The sequence below is a fragment of the Podarcis vaucheri genome (assembly GCF_965113315.1).
Source record: "Podarcis vaucheri genome assembly, chromosome: 8".
Lineage (NCBI taxonomy): Eukaryota > Metazoa > Chordata > Lepidosauria > Squamata > Lacertidae > Podarcis > Podarcis vaucheri.
This window is the reverse complement of record NC_138766.1, coordinates 78,097,851-78,112,593: the sequence shown is the minus strand read 5'-3', so window position 1 is coordinate 78,112,593 and position 14,743 is coordinate 78,097,851. Positions and strand designations below refer to the sequence as shown.

At 47.0% G+C, this 14,743-nt stretch overlaps 1 protein-coding gene and 1 long non-coding RNA gene across 2 annotated transcripts in view; one reads left to right on the top strand and one right to left on the bottom strand.

The window, feature by feature from the left end:
- Positions 1–14,743, top strand: part of EXT1 (exostosin glycosyltransferase 1) — a 271,922-nt gene that overhangs the window by 232,402 nt on the left and 24,777 nt on the right. Inside the window, exons 4-7 of the mRNA XM_082235632.1 lie at positions 2,149–2,268; positions 8,797–8,929; positions 10,675–10,793; positions 14,506–14,601. Of these exons, the coding sequence (XP_082091758.1) occupies positions 2,149–2,268; positions 8,797–8,929; positions 10,675–10,793; positions 14,506–14,601 (468 nt within the window). The remainder of the gene's footprint in view (positions 1–2,148; positions 2,269–8,796; positions 8,930–10,674; positions 10,794–14,505; positions 14,602–14,743) is intronic.
- Positions 8,158–8,797, bottom strand: LOC309539681. Its single transcript, XR_014222947.1, has 2 exons — positions 8,708–8,797; positions 8,158–8,616 (listed from the first exon to the last, which is right to left on the bottom strand). It is a non-coding gene; the product is annotated as an uncharacterized lncRNA (long non-coding RNA).

Below are 14,743 nucleotides of genomic sequence, written 5' to 3'. Positions count from 1 at the left end.
CAAGAACACACACTTGGGAAGGTATTAAAGCATAACTCAGCTGGGTTAACTGGTCCCAAGTAGGTACTCCTGCTTTTAAGAACACAATCCAGCCTAGCTGGATATAGATTGAAGTCTAGTTAGTCCTGTGTTCTTTGCATGGATGCTTAGAAACAGCAGGCATTAGGTGGAACCCTGGAAATGTAGTATCAATGGCCACTAGCTGCAATGGCTAAGTTCAACCATCACTATCAGTGTGACTCTGAATAAGTTGCTATGAGTCATAGGTGGGCAGAGTGTTGCGTTCATGTCCGCTTGCAGGATTCCCACAGACGTCTGGTTGGCCACTGTGAGAGCAGAACGTTGGAAAAGATGCCCCATTGTCCTAAATTGACAGGCTCATGCTGTGATCTAGTTTTTGGCCACATGTGATCTAGTCCCCATGGGTAGCCAATGCGGTGCTTTCCGGATATTGCTAGACTGCAGCACCCATAGTCCCAGCTGGCAGGGCTGACGAGAGCTGGAGTCCAGGAATATCTGGAGGTTAAAGGTAAAGGACCCCTGGACAGTTAAGTCCAGTCAAAGGCGACTATGGGGTGCAGCGCTCATCTTGCTTTTCAGGCTGAGGGAGCCGGCATTTGTCCACAGATAGCTTTCCAGATCATGTAGCCAGCATGACTAAACCGCTTCTGGCGCAACAGAACACCAGAGTGCATGGAAACGCAGTTCACCTTCCTGCCACAGTGGTACCTATTTATCTACTTGCACTAGTGTGTGTTCGAACTTCTAGGTTGGCAGGAGCTGGGACAGAGGAAAGGGAGCTCACCTGTCAGAGAAGTTCCTTCACTGACATCACCCCATTGTGGGGATTCAAACTGCCGACCTTCTGATCGGCAAGCCCAAGATGCTCAGTGGTTTAGACCACAGTGCCACCCGTATCCCATCTTGACAACCCCTTAGCCTAGTTAAACCACTTTCCCTAAGGGTGGCCATGGTGAACTGGGAACGAAGCACATTGAGCTAGTTCATATATTGACAGTACAGGACCGTATCTTTTTTAAAAACAAAATTTTGTTGGTTTTGAAATAAATACAACCACCATTAAACAAGTATATAGCAGTACAACTAATGGTGTTTGTTTTACCCCTTGTCTTTAGACATACACTTAACACAGTCAACATTCAGACATAACGTAACCTCTCCATTGAGAATATTGAGTGGTTGGTATAAGGAGGTCTTGATTTTGGTCATTAACATAAAAGAAAGGAGTCCACGTTTCTTGGAAGGTGTCTCTATTTATTATTATGTCTTTAATGGCCCTCTTGTGTCTGGTGAGATGCTCAGATATTGCTGTATCCCAGATATTATTTTCCCATATGTCTAGGGGTATTTCATTCTGGTTCTTCCATTTCTGGGCTATCATTAATCGTGCCACAGTCAGTAAGAAGCCTACTATTCATCGTGGCAGAGTGTGGAGCCCAAGTCTATGTCCAAAGATCGTAGGGCTATGGCAGGATTTGGAGAAAGTGGTTGGCCTGTAATTGGACCATATCTGAGGGGTCATATCTGTCAGGTCATACGGCCTCCGTTGGGGTTGCTTGTCTAGTTAAGCCAGCTTCCTACTACTGAGAAGAAGGGGAAAATGGGAAAGCAACTGGACCTTTCTGATTTAGAAAGATTATATGGCACCCACACTGAGGGCACTGGAACCCCAAAATAAGAATAACAACTACAGGGCATTGATGCTAAATTCCCACAACTATTTTAAAGGGAAAGAGTAGCAGCGCGCTGTTAACTTGGTAAAAGAGATCTCCCTGGCAGGGTAAGGTTGCGAACCGATCTTCTTCTGGAAAAGTCTCTGATTTTGCAAACTCTCAGAAGTGTGGGAAGCACAGCCTGTCCAGTCGGAAGTGGGGCAGAGAGACAGCAGCACAAACGAGCAGCCTGTATAATTCAATTTCCAATTACTGCTATCACGGCTGCTGCTGTTGTCTGACAGTGTGGATTGTGTGCTTCAAATGGGAGCCAAATGCACTATGCGCTGATCTATAAAACCTAAACTGATTGTGCCGTAAACGGATCATCTAGAAAGGCCCCCAGAAGTGCTTTAATGTTCTCGGGTTGCAATGTTTTCTACACTGTCTGATTTGTTTCAACGTTGTATTACAGATCCCTTCTACAATCAGGTCTATCCATCAGGATAAAATCCTAGCACTTAGACAGCAGACACAGTTCTTGTGGGAGGCTTATTTTTCTTCGGTTGAGAAGATTGTATTGACCACGCTAGAGGTGAGTAACTGTTCTCAGATATTAGTTGAGGCGTTGGCGGTCTCAGTGCCTAGGCTTTGTCTGACCTTGGCTCTTGAGGGGGGAGACCGTGGGTCGCTCGGGAGGGGGCTGTGTGCACATGTGAGGAATGGGGCAGAAGAAAGACCTTCACCGTCTCTATAACTTTTCTCCCCTGAGGAAATAACATTTCTTTGTTACTGGGCCTGGTGTAAGAAAAAATGACACTATGACAAATGAGAAGCCATTCCACTTCCAGGGAAAAGTTGCCTCGTGCAGACTAGTGGCTTTTGGGGGGCTTTGCGGTGGGTAAATCAGTATTCTTGTCATGCCTGCTGAATGAGGTCTTTTAGGAAACCTTTCTGGATAAATCACTTTTCTGAAGAAGTAGAATTGCAAAGCCCTCTCTTCTAATGGCAGGCTTTTGTGCCCCCAAGACATTTTGATGGCCTTTTGACTGGTCTGCCTGGGGTGTTGTGGGGTGAGGCGCTTAGTAGGACATAGAGTAGATTCAAGAGGAAGATGACAGAAAACTAACTTTTGCAAAAGGGAGAGAAGAATAACAGAGACCTCATTGTGGGAGTTTACTATAGACCCCCAAGCCAAACGGAGGACATAGATGATGTCTTCCTGGAACAGATGGCCAAGCATGCAAAAGGAAGGGAGATAGTAGTAATGGGGGACTTCAATTACCCGGATATTTGTTGGACGTCAAACTCAGCCAAGAGCATAAGGTCAAACAGATTCCTCACTGGCCTTGCAGACAACTTCATTGTCCAGAAAGTGGGAGAAGCAACAAGAGGAACAGCCATTTTAGATCTGGTCCTAACCAATGTTGATGACCTGGTTAGTGGGGTAGAAGTGGAAGGATCATTAGGCGCGAGTGATCATGCTCTTCTGAAGTTTACTATACAGCGGAAAGGAGTAGCCAAGCATACTAGGACTCAATTTCTTGACTTTAAGAAAGCCGACTTCATAAAACTTAGGGAAGTGCTGGGTGAGATCCCATGGACAACAATACTAAAAGGAAAGGGAGTTCATGATGGCTGGGAGTTTGTTAAGAGGGAGATACTAAAAGCACAACGCCAGGCAATACCAATGAGACGGAAACATGGAAGGTGCCTAAAGAAGCCAGGGTGGCTATCTAAAGAACTTTTAACTGAATTAAGATTAAAAAAGGATGTGTACAAAAAATGGAAAAGGGGGGAAACCACCAAAGAGGAATTCAAACAAATAGCCAGCACGTGTAGACACAAAGTCAGAAAAGCTAAAGCACAGAATGAACTCAGGCTTGCTAGAGAGGTTAAAAGCAACAAAAAAGGCTTTTATGGGTATGTTCGTAGCAAAAGGAAGAACAAAGAAACAATGGGGTCACTCAGAGGAGAAGATGGTGAAATGCAAACAGGGGACACAGAAAGGGCTGAACTACTCAATGCCTTCTTTGCCTCAGTCTTCTCCGATAAAGAAAACAATGCCCGACCTGAAGAATTTGGAGCAAATGATTCAGCAAAGGAAACACAGCCCAGAATAACTAAGGAGATAGTACAAGAATATTTGGCTAGTTTAGATGTATTCAAGTCTCCAGGGCCAGATGAACTGCATCCAAGAGTATTAAAAGAACTGGCAGATGTGATCTCAGAACCACTGGCAGTCATCTTTGAGAATTCCTGGAGAACAGGCGAAGTCCCGGCAGACTGGAGGAGGGCAAATGTTGTCCCTATTTTCAAAAAGGGGAAAAGAGAGGACCCAAATAATTACCGCCCAGTCAGTCTGACATCAATACCAGGGAAGATTCTGGAGCAGATCATTAAGCAAACAGTCTGTGAGCACCTAGAAAGGAATGCTGTGATCACCAATAGTCAGCATGGATTTCTGAAAAATAAGTCATGTCAGACTAACCTGATCTCGTTTTTTGACAGAATTACAAGCCTGGTAGATGAAGGGAACGCAGTGGATGTAGCCTACCTTGATTTCAGCAAGGCATTTGACAAGGTGCCCCATGATATTCTTGTAAAGAAGCTGGTAAAATGCGGTCTTGACTATGCTACCACTCAGTGGATTTGTAACTGGCTGGCTGACCGAACCCAAAGGGTGCTCATCAATGGTTCCTCTTCATCCTGGAGAAGAGTGACTAGTGGGGTGCCACAGGGTTCTGTCTTGGGCCCGGTCTTATTCAACATCTTTATCAACGACTTGGATGATGGACTCAAGGGCATCCTGATCAAATTTGCAGATGACACCAAACTGGGAGGGGTGGCTAACACCCCAGAGGACAGGATCACACTTCAAAACGACCTTGACAGATTAGAAAACTGGGCAAAAATAAACAAGATGAATTTTAACAGGGAGAAATGTAAAGTATTGCACTTGGGCAAAAAAAATGAGAGGCACAAATACAAGATGGGGGACACCTGGCTTGAGAGCAGTACATGTGAAAAGGATCTAGGAGTCTTGGTTGACCACAAACTTGACATGAGCCAACAGTGTGACGCGGCAGCTAAAAAAGCCAATGCAATTCTGGGCTGCATCAATAGGAGTATAGCATCTAGATCAAGGGAAGTAATAGTGCCACTGTATTCTGCTCTGGTCAGACCACACCTGGAGTACTGTGTCCAGTTCTGGGCACCACAATTCAAGAAGGACACTGACAAACTGGAACGTGTCCAGAGGAGGGCAACCAAAATGGTCAAAGGCCTGGAAACGATGCCTTATGAGGAACGGCTAAGGGAGCTGGGCATGTTTAGCCTGGAGAAGAGGAGGTTAAGGGGTGATATGATAGCCATGTTCAAATATATAAAAGGATGTCACATAGAGGAGGGAGAAAGGTTGTTTTCTGCTGCTCCGGAGAAGCGGACACGGAGCAATGGATCCAAACTACAAGAAAGAAGATTCCACCTAAACATTAGGAAGAACTTCCTGACAGTAAGAGCTGTTCGACAGTGGAATTTGCTGCCAAGGAGTGTGGTGGAGTCTCCTACTTTGGAGGTCTTTAAGCAGAGGCTTGACAACCATATGTCAGGAGTGCTCTGATGGTGTTTCCTGCTTGGCAGGGGGTTGGACTCGATGGCCCTTGTGGTCTCTTCCAACTCTATGATTCTATGATTCTATGATTCTATGATTCTATGATTCTAACAAGGAACTCTGATGGGAAACGAAACGAGTCTGCCACATTTTCAAAAGGATTTTTGTAGAGCTGTGGGTGCATGTTACAAACCCTCACACGCACACATTTCTCTCTCTCTCTCTGGGACTAAGATGTGATGTTAAAAGTGATTTAGCATTATCAGCACTAGTAATTTCAATTTCTGTTACTCCACAGCTGATGGGGAATGTTATTATCCTAGTTTGCCTCAAACCACGGTTTGCTGTTTTGTCCAAACCCTGCTAACCATGGCTTGCAGAAGCCCCCATCGACCTACGATTTGGGGCCCTGTTCTTCTAAGCAATTTGGGTTTGGCTCAGACATAATGACAAAGCCTAGGTTGCTGCAAACCAGAAATGGTTTGCATATCCAAGGCAAGGAAGGAGTGTGTGTAAGCCCAAGGCCGCTCACTCATAACATCAAACCATGGTTAATGCTGATCAGATTCCCTCATCAACTACGATTTGCAACCACACTTCAAACCATGTTTTCAAGTGCTGGTCTATGAGGAAACCATGGCTGGCACATGTTAACTTTTGATGGTGGTTAGCACTGCCCTGAGGAAAAAAAGGGAAGAGTGTAGACTTTCTCTCCATTTCTAAACCATGGTTTGCAAGGGGCCGTCATATCTGCATTTGGCCCTTCTCTAGTGTGTGTGTGTGCACGCGCGCACACACACACCCTTAACTCTCATTCGGTTATGCTGACTCAGTTGCAGCCAACATGGTTCTCTCCGGATGTTGACGGACTCCAACTCCCATCAGCCTCTGCCAGTGAGCAGGGATGGTGGGTGTTGTAGTCCAGTAACTTCTGATGGCCACCTCATTGGCTACCCGTGGACTAGATGAAATGTGAAGCTTATCTAATGCAACACACTTTCTTTTGGTGAGAAGTTCCCATGTGCAGCCCATATTGGATTTGCCCCCCCCCCTTGAATGAGAGTTGACTTGAATTAGCAGAAGTGTGTTTGTGTGTGTGTCCCCAATAAAAGTGGAATTGTGGCAAGCCTACACACTAATGTTAGAAACAGAAAAAAACATCTTTTTAGATTTAATTTTCAGCAGGGATTTCTTTAATGCCATTATCTTTTACAAGGCAAAATCCAAAGATGGTATTTAGCAACATGTGCGCACCAATTTTCCCTGTGCTTTTTATTGTTAATGGAGGAGCTGTAAATTTGTTCCCTTTTTGTCCTTTCCTGTATCCTTTCTTACAGATTCCTCTCCCCCCCCCCCCCGGTCTGTTTCAGCTCTGCAGACGGTTAAGTGTTGTTTTCATGGCCAGAAATAGCCATCTGTTAAATTGGGTAAAGCCCTTTTAGGTCAGGACCTTGGCCCGCAAAATAACGGGATCTGTAAGCAGCAAAAGCACATCTGAACAAAGGCATTGGACGCCTGCTTCAAAAACTGAACCTGGCTGAGTTGCAAGGAAAAAAAGCATTGTCCTGAATCTCAACAGTGAAACAGTATTGTGTATGAACAGAGCAGTTTAACTAGAGAAGTGCCCTTTCTGCACTGTCACAGGAAAGCCAAACTTGCCATTCCTGCTGCAGTTTTATTGGTTGTTTCTTCTGAATGGGCAACAGCAAGAATAACAGAGACCGGGAAATGGAAGGGACCCTGAGGGTCATCTAGTCCAACCCCCCAACAACGCAGGAATATGCAGCTGTCCCACATGGGGATTGAGCCCTTCAGCCTTGGCATTATTAGCACCACGCTCAACTGAGCTATCCAGGCATATTTATCTTATTTATTTCTTCCATTTGCATGCCAGCCTTCATCCATAGATCTCAGTTCACAACATAAAATTACAATATTAAAAAAAACCACAGAATAAGAACAGTGGAAAACCAAGAATCCCCCGTCCCACAACACGTTTAAAAAGGCATGGGATGTCAATCAGCCAAATGCCTGGTTTAAGAGGAACGTTTTCAGGCCTGGCGTCTAAAAATGCACAATGAAGGTGCCAGGTGAGCCTCCCTGGGGAGAGCATTCTACAAATGAGGGGCCACCACAGAAAAGGCCCCTTCTTGTGTTGCCCCTCTCCGGACCTCGCATGAAGGAGGCACACAAAGAAGGGCCTCATAGGATGAACACAGAGTCTGGGGTGGTTCATATGGAGAGGAACGGTCCTTGAGGTATTGCAGTCCTAGGCCATTTAAAGGTCAAATCCAGCACTTTGAATTGAGGCTGGAAACTAATTGGCAGCCAGTGCATTTGGGCCACTTAGCAGCTCAAACCGTTGGGCCCACCTCATTCAGTATTTTCTACACTAGGAGTGGGGGCTACAGATGTTGTTGGACTCCAATTCCCATCAGCCTCAGGCCAGCATGGCTAACGGTCAAGGATGATGGGTTCTGGAGTCCAACATTTGGACTTGGTCACAGGTTCTCTACACTGACTAGCAGTTTCCCCGAGTTTCAGACTGTCCCAGTTTTTGTCCCCTGAAGAAGCCACAGACCAAGCCTAGATCATTCTCCTGCATTTGAAGTGTGTGCTCTGTCACTGAGCTGTGAGCACTGGCCCCCTCCTTGTGAAATATCCCTCAGCAGGCAGACCTTATTTTCATTAGACCTTTTGGAATATTCTTATTTGTTTATTGCAGCTTCGCTTAACATTGGCCATGCTGGCTGGAATTGATGGAGGTTGTGGGGGCGATACCCAACATTGGGCCTTGCTTTTATAAGACAGGAGCTGATCTCCTCAGCATCCTGCTTTTTTGCACCCATACAAAATCAGCTGTTCCCCCCCCCATGCTTGCACAGAATTGGAGCAGAACCGAATAAATGTTACTGCACCTTTGGTTTTTCCTTGGGCCGAAGCCACGGGGCTATCATTACATTCTGCTCCATGCAATTTGTGTTTCCGGCACCATATTTTTGTGTGTGTTTGTGTGGGGAGGGGGGGGAGAAGGGGAAGGAGGCGAAGGTAACAATCATCGTTATTCCAGGAAGGTACCACCCTGTCTAAATCTACCGCCAGACTAATTATCTTATGCAGGACATTGATGGCAAAATTGTAGCATGGATTCATCAGCCTCGCAAGCTGACATGCCATTTTAAAGAGCGAAAATATTTTGACTCCGGCTTGCAGCATCTAATAAGTTCGCTCTGTTGCCACGGTTTCTGCGGCGCCTAATGAGGTAGTTTGAATACCATTATGCGAGGCTTCTAACCCGCAGGAATGCGCACGGGTCCAGCATCGTCTGGGCTGCTTGGGAGAAAAGAGAAATAGATTAAACAGGAATGCTAAACAACCGGCCTCTTGCTGGCTTTTTGCAGAAAAGTGTGCTGATTGCTACCTTCGGCAAGCGGCGACACCTCTCCCGTTTCTCTTTCAGACCTTCTTAAGAGTCGCTCCTTTTCCCCTTTCTTTTTCCCCTTTTAACAGATTATTCAAGACAGAATATTTAAGCACATATCACGTAACAGCTTAATATGGAACAAGCACCCCGGAGGGTTATTTGTACTGCCACAGTATTCGTCATATCTGGGAGATTTTCCTTACTATTATGCTAATCTAGGTAAGTGATTCTCGGCGGATGACCTTCCCGATACGGAGGCTGGATCTCATGGCGCGTCAAAAAGGGGGTACGGGCTTTTCACAAAACCTGGGTGCAGGGCTGTCTTAAGCATATGTGGCACTGGGGTGCTAAGATCCACCCAGCGCATGTGCCCCCCCCCCAGGTTGCCCAGTCGCAGGAGGGCGGAACCAGCCGGCCGTCTGCCTCAGCGTCTCGCTGGCTCGGTCACCCCCGAACTCATGGCACAGAGCCGCCCGCAAAAGACTCTGCCATGGCTCTCTGACCTACAGGCGGGCTCTTCCCCGGACTCAACTCTCAGGCCCCGGACTCTTGGCCTGGCGCCCCGAGAGTCCAGCGCCCAGGTGCCCTGCACCCCTAGCACCTATGGATAAGACGGCCCTGCCTGGGTGCGCAAATCAGGAACCAGCCTTGTGGCACACCCTTTCTAGAGTGAGTCTCCCCAGTTCTTTCCCTTCTCAGCATTAACCCCTGTTAGCTTGCCCTCAAACTGGGCCACTCAAGGGTTGCTGTCAAACACTTGAAGAAGCTAACCGGGGTGTCTGAACTTTCAGTTGGAAGGAACATCTCAGAAGCACAATTTTAGCCAACCCTTCATACCACTTCCCCAAGCACCCCCCCCCCTGGGGTCCAGCAAACGACTAAAAGGGACTTTCGGTTTATTATTTGTTCATAACTTCAGACTTAATCATTAGCAGTTCAAAGCTGTGCATGTGAAAATTAACCGTTCAGCAATAAAATCATCATAATCATAAAACCCAACGGAACCCTGAACACTGCCTTCAAAGAAAGTCTTTGTCTGGTGCCTGAATTTCAGCAAGGAGGGTGCCTCTCTAATCTCAGTTGGGAGGGAGTTCCACAGGCTTGGGGCATGTGGCTTCTGAGCCTCTGAGCCATCGGGGACCCCCAACAGGAGTCAAGCAGGGAGATAAGGATTGGGGCCTTGTAACTGATAAGGGCCTTGTAAATCCACACCAAAGCCTTGCACTTGGCTGGGTAACAAATGGGCAGGCCTAGAAGCTATGGGGCAAGTTTGACCCATGACCCACCAAGCCAAGTATTGTCGACTTAGACTGGCAGTGGCTGCTCAAGATCTCACAAGGACTGCCTTCCCATCTCTGGTCCTTTCAGCTAGCTGTGTCAAGAGACTGAACCTGGGACTGTCCATGTGCAGAGCCACTGAGCTGTGGCTCCCCTCCTGCTCATGAAGTGGGACCTTCTGTCCATCTCTCCAGCTGATCAGCCAACACCAGTCTTCCTCACAGCCCTGGTACCCTCCAGCTATTTTGGGCCACAGCGTCTATCAGGGTCAGCCAATGCAGCCATGTTGGGGAAGCTGGAAGATGCCAAGTTGGAGAAGGGTGGCCTACATGGTCTGATCCTCTGGGTGGCCTTAGGCCAGTCCCTGGGCTGGCTTACCTTACAGGGTGGTTGTGCGGAATTAAACAAGGAGCCATGCCTTCCACTTTGAGCTCCTTGGATTAAAAAAATGGGATAGAATTGCAATAGATAAAATCCATAAAAGCCTGGGGCAGGGAGTGAAACAAATAGCTCTTGATCCCTCCAGCCTGCACACGGGTGGGGAAGTCAACAAATTTCATTTTGTTTCAGATGACAGCAATTCTATACTGCTCAGATTGTCGCCCTTTACATAACAATATTGATTTGTCGCCCTTTGCTTAACAACATGTATTTATATATATTTTTACTGCTGGCTTCCTTTCCAGGCGTCAAGCCCCCATCCAAATTCACCGCCGTTATCCATGCAGTTACTCCTTTAGTTTCTCAGTCTCAACCTGTGCTGAAACTCCTGGTTGCTGTAGCCAAATCCCAGTACTGTTCCCAGGTAAGGAATTATACTTGGCCTCTAGGCGATCCACCATTGAGCCGTGTCTCTGGGATGACTTCAAAATAAAGGGTCCTCTTTGACGTGCCTCTTGATTGATAGATGTCAATGTGCTTTTCTAATGCAGGGCTTTGGCCAATTCAACAGAGTTTAAAGAGATGTAAATAGCTTTTGTTTCGGGTGAAGATAGTGCCGAGTCAGACAGTTGGTCCATCTCACTCTGCCTGCCAGAGCCTGGAGGCCTCCAGAAGTTGCTGCACTGCAATTAGAGCATGAGACTCTTAATCTCAGGGTTGTGGGTTTGAGCCCCGCGTTGGGCAAAAGATTCCTGCATTGCAGGGGGTCAGACTAGATGATTCCCGGGTCCCCTTCCCAGTCAACAGTTCTGTGATTCTAATTACCAGCTCCAGCCAGGAATGCCAGCAGTCAGAGGTGATGCCAACGTCTGAGGCTGATCTAGTCAATAACTCTGCTCGTGACTAGCCATGACTTTCTGGGGACTCAGACAAGTGTCTTTCTGGTAGCTGAGATCCTATGGAGTTTCCAGGGATTGCTCTGATCCTGAGCTGCTGTCTCTCCACCCTTACTGAAATATCAGCCAGGAAGTTTTGATTCAGTGCGAACTGTGTCAAAATGGAAAAATATGGTTGTGCAGGAGGCCTCATTGGAGAGTTGTGGCCAACAGCACATGTTCCACAAGACCAAAGGTATGCTAGTTGGTTTTGCATCCTTGCCTAAGGTCCAGTCCCAGAGGATATACCGTATTTTTCGCTCTATTGGATGCACCGGACCACAGGACGCACCTAGTTTTTAGAGGGGGAAATCAAGGGGGAAAATATTATTCCCCCCTCCCCCCCCACAGCCCCAAAGAGCAACGGACAGGCTTCTTGGGGCTGCGGGGGAAGCCCGGGGTCCCCCCCCCCAGCCCCAAGGAGCAAAGAAGCCAAGACAGCGAGCAGGATCCATAGCCGCACAACCTCTCCAGCCAGGAGCTAAACCTCTCCAGCGCAGCTAAAGAAGAAGACAAGGCAGCAAGTGCGATCCATCCCGCTCGCTGCCTTGGCTTCCTATTTAACCTTGTGCAGCATCTTTAGCTTTGCGCAACGGGATGGATCGCACCCGCTGTCCGCCGGGGCTGGACTAGATGACTCCTGGGGTTCCCTTCCAACCCTGCAATTCTATGACCTCGGAAGGTGTTGGGGGTCTCCACCACTGGAGGGTTTTAAGCAACGGTTGGGGGACCATCTGCCTGGCGTTCTTTAGCTGTGATTCCTACATTGTGAGGGGGGTTGGGCTAGATGACCCTCAGGTGGCCCTCCCAACTCTATACAGTCCTACAGTTCTGCGGCAGGAGATCCAAGCCACTTCACACAATGCCCACTCCCAATTTTCATCGGAGAGACATGTGGCTTCAGTGTCTAGGTAGGTACCCCCCTACCTGCCACACTTCCCCCACCCCACTTAAGCTGAGGGAATTCCTGCCCAGAGAAGCTCCCAGGTGGGGCAAGGGTTAAGATCTACCTCTGGTGGGTCGCGCTCACTGCCCTGGCTTCCTCTTTAGCCTTGCGCAACCTCGCACGGCTGGAGAGGTTGCGCAAGGCTTTTCTAGAGGAGGGAGAAGGGACTGACTGGCGATGTCAGTCCCTTCTCCCTCCTGGGGAAAAGCCTGCAAGAAGCTTGTGTGGGGCTCTTGGGGGCTTTTCCTGCCTGCCTCCCCCCTGCATTCGCTCCATAGGATGCACAGACTTTCCCCCTTAGTTTTTATGACGGAAAATGTGCGTCCTATGGTGCGAAAAGTACGGTATTTTAGTTTAATTTACTGCCTCCTGAGACATTTATTGTCAGGCTAGCAGCCTTCCGTGCTTTAAAACTGAGATGGAGAACCTGTGGCCCTTTCAGGTGCTGAAGAACTACAACTCCCATTATCACTGATCATGTACCAGGGCTGATAGGGTCTAAAGCCCAATTTCCAGAGGGCCACCGGCCGGCCAGCCCTGCTTTAAAATAACAAAATGCAGAATTCTGCACCCAGGCAATTTAATATCCGGTGTCAAGGGAAGCTGGATTCTGCAACCTGTTCAAACTATGCAAATTAAGACACTATTATCTCTTGAATAACTCTGCAGCTGTTACAGATAGGTAGCCGTGTTGGTCTGCCATAGTCAAAATAAAAAAATTCCTTCCAGTAGCACCTTAAAGACCAACTAAGTTAGTTCTTGGTATGAGCTTTCGTGTGCATGCACACTTCTTCAGATAAACTGAAACAGAAGTTGCCAGACCCTTCTATATAGTGACATAAATCTGACATCAAGAATCACAAAACAGAGAAACCAGTAGGAGAACACTTCAATCTCCCAGGACATTCTATACAAGATCTCAAAGTAGCTGTTTTACTACAAAGGAATTTCAGAAATAGAATGGAAAGAGAAGCTGCTGAATTGCAACTCATTACCAAACTTAAAACCATGGAGAGACCTGGTCTGAACAAAGACATTGGATTCTTATCTCATTATACATGACTAAGCCATTTCTCACCTTCTCACCCCTTGCCTTTTCCTGTAAGACCTATTACAGTCGTTAAGAGTCGTCAACAGGCTCATCTCAGCTATCTGCCAATCTCCGATTCACACCACCCTTCTGAGTAATACCCCTCCCCACCTTCTCACTATATAGAAGGGTCTGGCAACTTCTGTTTCAGTGTATCTGAAGAAGTGTGCATGCACACGAAAGCTCATACCAAGAACTAACTTAGTTGGTCTTTAAGGTGCTACTGGAAGGAATTTTTTTATTTTGTCTGCAGCTGTTACCATTCTGAAGGCGCTGTTTTTGCTATGAAATGCATGGAGGACAGACACCCACCCATTACAAATCTTGCTCAGCCACCTTCCTGTTTACTGAGATTTCACCAAGACGTCCCCGCTTACTTCCAAGCTTATATTTCCAGTCATAAGGGTTAGAAACCTGCCTTGAAATATACCCAAAAGCAGAGATTCTTAGAAAGCTGAATCTAGCTTCCACACATGCTTTACTACTTCTGGAATCACAGCACACAGGCAACTCTGAAAGCGGAGCCAGGAGCCGGACCCGATCCCTGCCCAGGGCTCACACAGCACGACAGAAGCGGCACAAAACTGCGTATCATACCAGCAGCGTTAAGGAGAGAAGAAATAAAAAAATTCCTTCCTGTAGCACCTTAAAGACCAACTAAGTTAGTTCTTGGTATAAGCTTTCGTGTGCATGCACACTTCTTCAGATATTCAGGTATCTGAAGAAGTGTGCATGCACACGAAAGCTTATACCAAGAACTAACTTAGTTGGTCTTTAAGGTGCTACAGGAAGGAATTTTTTTATTTTGACTATGGCAGACCAACACGGCTACCCATCTGTAAGGAGAGAAGAGTCGCCTCTTTATATAATGGAACATTTTGGCCTTTGGCCTCTGCCAAAGTGAGCTGTAAGGATCCTTCCAGATGCGACACAAATTGTTGTTCTGATGGCATCTGTCAAAAGGGTTGAGTCCCCCCCCCCTCATTGTCAGGACAGAAAAATGAGTCGTGTACTTTTCTCTCTGGAAAGGAATTGGATTGCGCAATTTAATTTAATCTTTTTGGGGAAGCTCAGAATTGAACCGTGTGACTAAGGAGGACGCTTGAGCTTTGTCTTTGGGCTACACAGGCATTCCGCTCAAGGAAGGGTGAATTTTCCTTTTCAGATCATTGTCTTATGGAATTGCGATAAACCCCTCCCTGCCAAGCACCGATGGCCTGCCACTGCTGTTCCTGTTATTGTCATTGAAGGAGAGAGCAAGGTAAGTTTGGCCATGCCAAGGTCTCAGTCATGGGGACTAAATAACATTCATTCATTCATTCATTATTCACTCATTCATTTAATAATAATAATAAATAATAAATTTTATTTATATCCCGCCCTCCCCAGCCAAAGCCGGGCTC